General features: G+C 40.1%; 1 protein-coding gene across 1 annotated transcript in view; it reads right to left on the bottom strand.

Moving 5' to 3' along the window:
- Positions 1-455: 455 nt before the first annotated feature.
- Positions 456-8,579, bottom strand: part of PPM1E (protein phosphatase, Mg2+/Mn2+ dependent 1E) — a 190,058-nt gene continuing 181,934 nt past the window's right edge. The window contains exon 7 of the mRNA XM_029211626.1: positions 456-5,679. Coding sequence (XP_029067459.1) covers positions 4,619-5,679 — 1,061 coding nt within the window. The 3' untranslated portion in view covers positions 456-4,618. The remainder of the gene's footprint in view (positions 5,680-8,579) is intronic.

Below are 8,579 nucleotides of genomic sequence, written 5' to 3'. Positions count from 1 at the left end.
TTCAGCCGCAATTCACCTGATTATTTCCTTTCTTCCAGTTTGAAACGAAAAGGGGAAAGAAAGAAAGACTTAAGGGAGAGGGAAGAACTTGGGCTGGACGCAGAGTTTGAAGAATAAAGTAGTTGGAGATTGGAGGAGTCAGCACTTAGCCGTTGGCAGGTCCTGTTCCTCATTCATCTATTTTAGGATAACCCGCTGCCCCCAACCTTAAACTGATGGGGGAAACGTGTAAGATGAGATATATCTCTTCTGGTTTTTCTGGGGAGAGAGTAACAGTTGTAGCAGCACTTAGCAAACTTACTTTCTTTTTAAAATGTTCCCACTTTAAGAAGTTTAGAAAACTGCCACCTCAGGATTTTATTTTCAGTTCTGAGGGAATCAACCTTAAATCCCAGCACTAAATAACCTTCCTTTGAATAAAAAAGACAAATGCCTAGTGGTTTTAAGTTGCTGGGTTTTATTAAGATATTGGCAAAATTTCAACATACTTCTTACCTGAATGAACAGTTTTAGTAAAATATGAAGGATCACTCATGATTACAACTGAACTCAAAAGTGAGCTGTAGAGAAGATTTATAAATTGATAAATTTGCTTGGTAAGAAATGCTTCACTTCATTTGCTCCACTCCATAGAGAATTCTTTGCAGAGAAATGTCATGAACAAGAGAACAAAGCCTGTCTCTCACCAAAGAGCACCTAGAGTAAGAGGTAACACTGACGTGTCTGTACGTTATTTCATACATCAAAGTGTATCAGAGTATTTTCCTTTTCCAGAACAACTGCTGTGTCAGTCTGGAGCTCCCTATCTTAGTTCATATTTTCTGATTAGTACAATATAGTCTTTAAAACAAGATAAAATGCTGCTAGAGGAAGTAACAATTATTTTTCAACACAGTACCATTTCTGGGAAATAAATAGTCATAACACTGGAAGTATCTTGTTTTGGAAAAAAGCATTTAAGCTATTCACGGGTCAGAACAGAAGAGTGGGTATTTGTCCTTTACCGTCATGTGATTTTAAAAGGTGAAAATGTTCTTTTCTTTTTCTAATTTATGATCCAAAGACTAATTCTCCTAAATTTATGGTATGACCAAAACTTTTATGGCATTGCTTCGGTGTGAATGATCACTGAGTGAACAAATTATGTTTAAACAAACATTAAAATAATAATTTAGATCACTTTCTCACAAAGCCTCAGCAAGCCTTTGATGGGGAAGGAAGTACTGGAACCACAGCAGTTTTATCTGTAAACAAACACTTAACTTCCTTATGCATCATTTCATCTGCCCGTTGGATGTTGCGCTTCTTACTGGCACAGTGTTCCAACAAAGGAGTATGGTTGTCATGAAGATGCAGTGTGACACTATACCACCACGTTGACATTGTAGTACCACTATAAATGTGGTCAGAATCAGACTCAGTGTTGACACTGACATTGTTGACATTGTCCTTGGAAAAGGTGTTAACTTTCGAGGATCCTCCTAGTTAAATTAAATGCAACAGTAACTTTGTATTAATTCAAGGACAATGGATGGCACTTTTAGGTAAAGAAAAGTTATATACATGTATTTCCACCATCCTTTTCAGTACAGACCTAAATGGGATTAATAGCCCCAGTGTTTGGTGCTGTAATGTTGCTTACCCTCAGATATCCCTCAAAGGTACACACCCAGAAAGTGAACAAAGGAAACCTTTAAATTAGGGACTGATTCCCTTTGAAACTCACAGTGAATGTACAAGGAGTTTGTATTGACTTCAGTTAGTGACTTGAAGTCTGTTTCCCTAACCAGTACTACACTTTCTTTTTTATATTTATTATTTCCTATTCTAACAAAACTTGAGCAAGCAAACAAGTTGATGCAGATCATGTTAAACTGTAAAAGGGATACTGCCATCTTAAGGACTGAATGTAGAACTTCCACCATCACTAAATTACACAATGAATAAAAGTACAAGACACGTAATTCAGACCGTACCTCAGCATTAACGGTTAATATATATTATATACTTTTATCTCTGTCTAATATTTTTACAATCACCAGATACACCATCATTAAATACAAGTTACAGCAATGTGTAGACACCATTAGTAAGAGGGGGGACTTATTGCTTACGTCAGCAAGCAGCAGATGAGGGCACAGGATTTGAACTGAAGGGAACTACTTTCTATCACCAGTGGCATTAAGAGATAACACTGCATTTCACAAAGCACTGCTTTTTATCTAGTTTATAGAACCAAGAGCAGTATATATCAGACCAATAACCACTACTTTAATATGTATTATAGAATTTTAAAGGACTTACTTACAAGTGGTACCTACCTATTCTATAAATATGCATGTCGTGAACAGATGAATAGTAGTTGCTATTTTTCACAATATTGTCTTATAACGTGACCACACTAGAACTACTTTGCTTTATTTTCTAGAGGGCTACTGGTATCAGAAATGGAGTTAACACTGCTTATGTAGTTACACCTACAAAATTCAGACCCTTAAAGATGTGGTCTCTTAGTCCCAATTTCATCCAACCATTTTTCCCCACTGAAGAAAACCTGTCATTTGTACCTTATTTCCTTTCACCTTCTTTATTCTGATCAAGATCATTAGCAATAGACAACTATAGAAAAATCTTTAAAAAATTTTTAACTTAGCTTAGTGCTTTGGGCTATAATATATACCAGTGTTCTGCTGCTGCCTCTGTTTTCTTGCTTCCTTAGATGATAATTTGATTTGAAACTGACACTGCACCTGATGGGTTGTTAACAAGATCTAGGCTTCCAAAAATGACAGATGTGAGTGAGGTCCATGTATGGGGGTACAGCATCAGGATGGTGAAAAGATTCTGGTACTACGGTTGGAGCCATGGGCGCTCCCTCCTTTTCAGCCATGTGTCACAAGACTTGAGAAGAAATGACTTCAAAATAAGGGAAAACGAATACTGAAAATCTCTACTTACATCCAAACTTTAAAAAGTAAAATCTGTAGATTATCAATCTGTTGCTAAAGTGAATCTGTTTTTATGTGTTTGACATAGCTACACTGGCACCCCAAAATACGATGCAGTCCTCTGTTTTTAAGATCCAGGAATCTTAGTCCTCCATTATGAGTCTGGGGAACATAAAGTAATTAGTGTGTTAGTATTATGTTAAAACAGGATTGCTCAGTGCACGTTTCCCAGCAAGAGCATTTAGCACCTCCCAACAGTATGAGGGAGTGAGCCCTGCAGCAGGCAGCTCCCGTGCATTGGCGTGGCTGCTCCATGCTCGACTGGGGGAGGGTAAAATGTCACGTGGAGACACTCAATGATTCTCAAAGAATCAGGCTGCCTCACTGAATGAATCTGATTATTAGTTTATTTGCCGCCTCTAGTTGCAGATATGGTTCTGACTTGAAACTGTAGAAATGACAAAAAGCAGACAATTTCAGAGTATCAAATGTAAATAAATATTGAAAAGAGAAACGTGTACTATTTGGTCTGACGCTGCAGGACTCAAATTTACAACTAAACAGACCTCAGCTGCAGTAATCTGCATTCTCCGGTGCACTTGGCCTCTGGGCTCACCCTAGGCAGTACTTTCAGCCTCTTCCACACCGATTATTTCACTCCCTTGGGGGAAACAATTTTCGAGAAGTTAAAACTAATATTTTTCATTCTCCAACACCACTTTTTATTTGATCGTAGTACATGCCTTTGCCGTCTGAACTTTTTAAAAAAAAAAAAAAAAGGCAGAAAAAAATAGAAATACTATTTGATTTTCTTTTAAAATGGCAACTTGATTCTAGTATATCTGTACCTGAAATCATCTCCATTAAAGAAGTTTTACTCCTGAGATGAAGGTACAGTGAAAAACACATTAGCATCATAGGTTAAAACCAACTGACAGCAGTCTTCTAAAAAATAATAATAATTCCGTCAAAAGCACCGTAACAGGTTATGAAACTCCCAAATAGCTACAGCCCTAGGAAATACTTTTTAATTCAAAAATTTTTCATTGTTGGTCTTCTATGTTACAGGAAAAAATCAGTGAATCTGTTTGACTATATACCACCTCACAAGTCTGAGAATATGACATTTTTACACTAGTTTTCTACTTTCACTGTTACCAGTTAAAACCCATGTGGCTTTTAGCCTTTTACCTACCAAAAAAGGGGAGGGGCTTTCCCTTATAGTCCCCAGTCTTTTGAGGAACATTCATTCCCCAACTAGATCTAATTCTGCATTAAGTTTTCCAGAGATATATTAGGCACATCAGAACAGATTTCACCTGCCGTGAGATTTCAACACTGTATCTCCTGACTGAAATAACCAACTTGCAAGCTTCCACTAGTGACGTGAAAGGGTCATGGGGGGGGGGGGTGGTACGTAGGTACAGAGACACGTCACTGGGACCAGGTGTATAATTTTGCTAGTGAAACCGCCAGTACTTTTTTATTAGATTGAAAACACTGTAGTGAGTTTCCTAGAGATCTATTTACATTTAAGAGTTGAGCCATCCATGGCTCATCATAATGAAGCACACAATATTTCAGAAATGTCTACCTTGTTTCTACTCTGATGGTGATGTCTTTATTGGGGGAGAGCTATAGCTAGCCTACTTTAAAGAGAAAGTTATTTATTATATTTTAAAACTCCAGGGAAGAGCTGGGTATGGAATAGCATTACTCTTTTTAAGCTTCCCCATCATGTTTTCACTGTACCCTTTCCAACTGTTTTGTCTCCATGGCAGAGAACTTCTTAACATCCTATTTCTCTTCCCACTTCGAATAAGTGAGGACAGGCTAGTGCCTGTTTTGTGGGAAGGCTCTCGAACAGAGAGAAAAGAATAAAAGTTTGGATTAAATCTGAATCCGTGCCGCCTCTTTGAGTAGTGGTAGTGTAAACGATACAATCTAGAAACTCTCTTTCCCAGGAATTTGAACTGTTCGTTTTCCAACCTAGAACAAACGGGAGACAAGCTCTCCATTCTGCATATCTGCTGCCCTGTTGAACCCAAACTAAAAGAAGAGGGAAACTCTCCAGCACCACTCCGTTCAGGCAATGATGATTGAACTGATTTTTTCTCCATTATTAGCTCATTAATAAAATTTGCTTTCTTTGGTGCACCAGGACCAAACATCTCAACTGGTGGCAAAAACTGGGCACTGTGAGGTTTGCTTGCTTCTATTTGTGTGAGATCTAGGTAGCCTGGGTCTTCCAGCACGTTGATTTGGGACCCTGGGCTCAGGCTAGTTCTATCAGTGAATGAATCCACACGCCCATCATAGCCTAGATCGGCCGGTGCTGAGCACTGGTGCTGAGGCCAAGGGCGTTTGCACTCTCCATGATTCTCCTTATCATCCCCACCATCTTCTTGCCCTCCTTGAAAAGAGTTCTCTGTCCAATCTGATTCCTCACTAACATTTACAGCTTTGTTCATGTCCCTCAGGAATACCACAATAACAGTGATGTTATCACTTGACCCAGCATCACGAGCTGATGCCACTAATTTGTGGGCAACCATGCTGCTGTCTCCGTTATTCTCCTTCAAGTGATCAGACACAACTTTCACCGCCTCATCAGGGTTCACGGTGTCATAGAAGCCATCACAGGCCAGAATGAGGTAGTCTTCAGTTCCATCCAAAACAGTAGAGGCAGAATCTGCATCCCCACAGATATATGGCTTATGTTCAGCATCTCCTGTGGGAATTAGAAAATAGGTCAGATTTTGGTTTATCTTGCATGTAAAAACGTTTATGGCCAGCTCAAATGGCCTAAGCAGAGAAGGGTCCTCTGTTGAGGGAACAGTATCAGCAAAGACACAGAGGTAACTGTTAGGGAGTAATTTGTACTTGAATATTGGGTGCTTGGAGTGGCAACAGACTGGAGACCTGGGGCCCAACTAAGCTAGGTTTCTGTCACCAGATTACTGAGATAATTCATCATCCACAGAGCATTTTGGAACTTTCAGATCCAGAGCACTTCCAGATCCCTTGCTTGTTTATATTCGTTGTTTTCCTTTAGTACTTGGAGAGAGCCTTAGCAAACAGGTCCTTTGCCTGTTGGGTAACCAAATAACATTACTACAAGGGATGCTCATTTACTTCTTTACATAAAAAACATGGAGTATTGAGCAATAGTTCCTAGTTTACGGTATCATAATTCATTGGCAAACAGTAGTTTAAAAAAATTTTTTTTTACAAAATGCTTTATCATTCTTAAAGTGGTAGCATATAGCTTAGTGGTTAACAATGCAAGCCCTGGAGTCAGACTGCCTGCATCCGGATCTTAGCACTTGTTACTTACAAACCCTCTTCAATTACTGTCCATTTTATTGTACTAAAACTGAACTATCTGATTAGGGGAAGATAAAATGAAGTTACATATACTTACTTAAACGATGTGGCCATATTGTCACTGTTTCTGATATCTGTTATAGGTTCTCTCCTACCCAAGTAAAGTTCTCTCCAATATTTCACATCCCTGTTTAATCCTCAAACAGGCCCAAAAAGCTCAATGGGAACCCTATGGATAACTCTGCTAGAACCACTGTGGGCCACATACCTTATCGAGCAGGCTGCATGACGGGACACTCTGAACAACAGATACTTACTTAATATTTAATTACCTGGGTTAGTTTATCTACAAAGTAAGAAACTAGTCTTTTTCACAGACTAAGGTAGCCAGAACCATCTTCCTCAAGTATGGTTTTGATTTCGTCAACTTCACTGCTATACTATGGCACCTCCCAATAGCCTGTTAAAGCTAATTAAAACTTCCCATCAGGCTTCCCTGGTGGCGCAGTGGTTGAGAGTCCGCCTGCCGATGCAGGGGACACGTGTTCGTGCCCCGGTCCGGGAAGATCCCACATGCCGCGGAGCGGCTGGGCCCATGAGCCATGGCCGCTGAGCCTGCGCGTCCGGAGCCTGTGCTCCGCAACGGGAGAGGGCACAACGGTGAGAGGCCCGCATACCGCAAAAAAAACCCCAAAAAACAAAAACAAAAACAAAACTTCCAATCACTGGGGATTCAGTGTCCTCCACCAATCCACTTTACTAAATTTCCCCATTCCCTACTCCACCTAACTGTATTATTATCATCATTATTTTCTGAATTCCAACTCTAAAAATAAATGTGTTCTGAGTCATACTGTTCCCAAAAATCTTAGTGCTTCAATTAAAAGGCTACTGCAACTGTTAGGTTGGAACAGAACATACAAAGATCTGCACAGAGAAAATGCTGCCAAAATTCTGGCTTTTCACCTGATCTACTGTTGGATGTCAAATTCATGACATTCTGCCCCCAAATTTGGTGGGAGGGCATGATTATCCATTTCATTGCAGAAATGGCAACATCCTTTTGTCTAAAACTTTCTCTCTCCATATGCTAGATAACATGCCTCTTGTCAACTTTGGATCATAAATCTGAAGGGCTCATGGGGAGAAACAGTTGAAAAGCGTTTTATTTTTAAAGTGTTAAGTGTTATTTACTTTCTAAGCAGAGTTGAACTCTGCTCAGGAGTCCTTTTTCTTTTTTTTTTAATTAATTAATTAATTTATTAATTTATTTATGGCTGTGTTGGGTCTTCATTGCTGTGCCCTGGCTTCCTCTAGTTGCGGCGAGCGGGGGCTACTCTTTGTTGCGGTGCATGGGCTTCTCATTGCGGTGGCTTCTCTTGTTGCGGAGCACAGGCTCTAGGCGTGTGGGCTCAGTAGTTGTGGCTCACGGGCCCTAGAGCACAGGCTTAGTAGTTGTGGCGCACGGGCTTAGTTGCTCCGCGGCATGTGGGATCTTCCCGGACCAGGGCTCAAACCTGTGTCCCCTGCATTGGCAGGCAGATTCTTAACCGCTGCGCCACCAGGGAAGTCCCAGGAGTCCTTTTTCTTGTCCTTAATTTAGCCCCTATTTTATTCCATGAGCTCTCCAAATCTTTCTCACATTCTTCAACTCTTTCCAATTAAGTTACTGGATTTTGGTAGATGGCCTAATTTCCTACTTCAAAGAAAATTAAGTTTATCAGGCCCGAATTCCCTCAATTCCTCCCTCCGACTTAAAAAAAAATCTTTAGTGATTCACCTATACCCACAACCATTTTCTATTTTCAAAATTCTATGACTGGACCTCTGCAGCATTTGACCCTGTTGACTACATACTCCTAGAAACCCCCTTCCCCAGCATCTGTGATACCCCATTTCTATGTCTCTGATCCCTTCCTGATTTTCTTCACTGGCTCCTTCACTTAAAATCACCAAAAATCATTGTGTGCTAAGACTGTGCCAGGCAGGGTTCTAAGTGTGGTGCGTGTATTATGCCATTTAATACAGAAACTCTATGAGTTAGATACTGTTACTATCCCTGCTTTACAAAGGGACAAACAGATACAGAGAAGTGCGGTAAATTTCTCAAGACCCGCAGCTGGTAAAGTGGCAGAGCCAAGATACAAACCCAGAGAGCATGACTTCATGTTATTCTACAAGTAATGAGTCTCATCCTTGGTCTCTCTTCACACTAAATATTCCTGGGCAATGTCATCCATTCCTGTAGTTTCAACTAACACACACACACACACACACACACACACACACACACACACACACACA

This window comes from Monodon monoceros, unplaced genomic scaffold (assembly GCF_005190385.1).
Source record: "Monodon monoceros isolate NGI ecotype Baffin Bay Population unplaced genomic scaffold, NGI_Narwhal_1 Super_Scaffold_9, whole genome shotgun sequence".
In the NCBI taxonomy this organism is placed as follows: Eukaryota; Metazoa; Chordata; class Mammalia; order Artiodactyla; family Monodontidae; genus Monodon; species Monodon monoceros.
The sequence above is the reverse complement of the archived record's forward strand: the minus strand, read 5'-3'. Positions and strand labels throughout refer to the sequence as shown.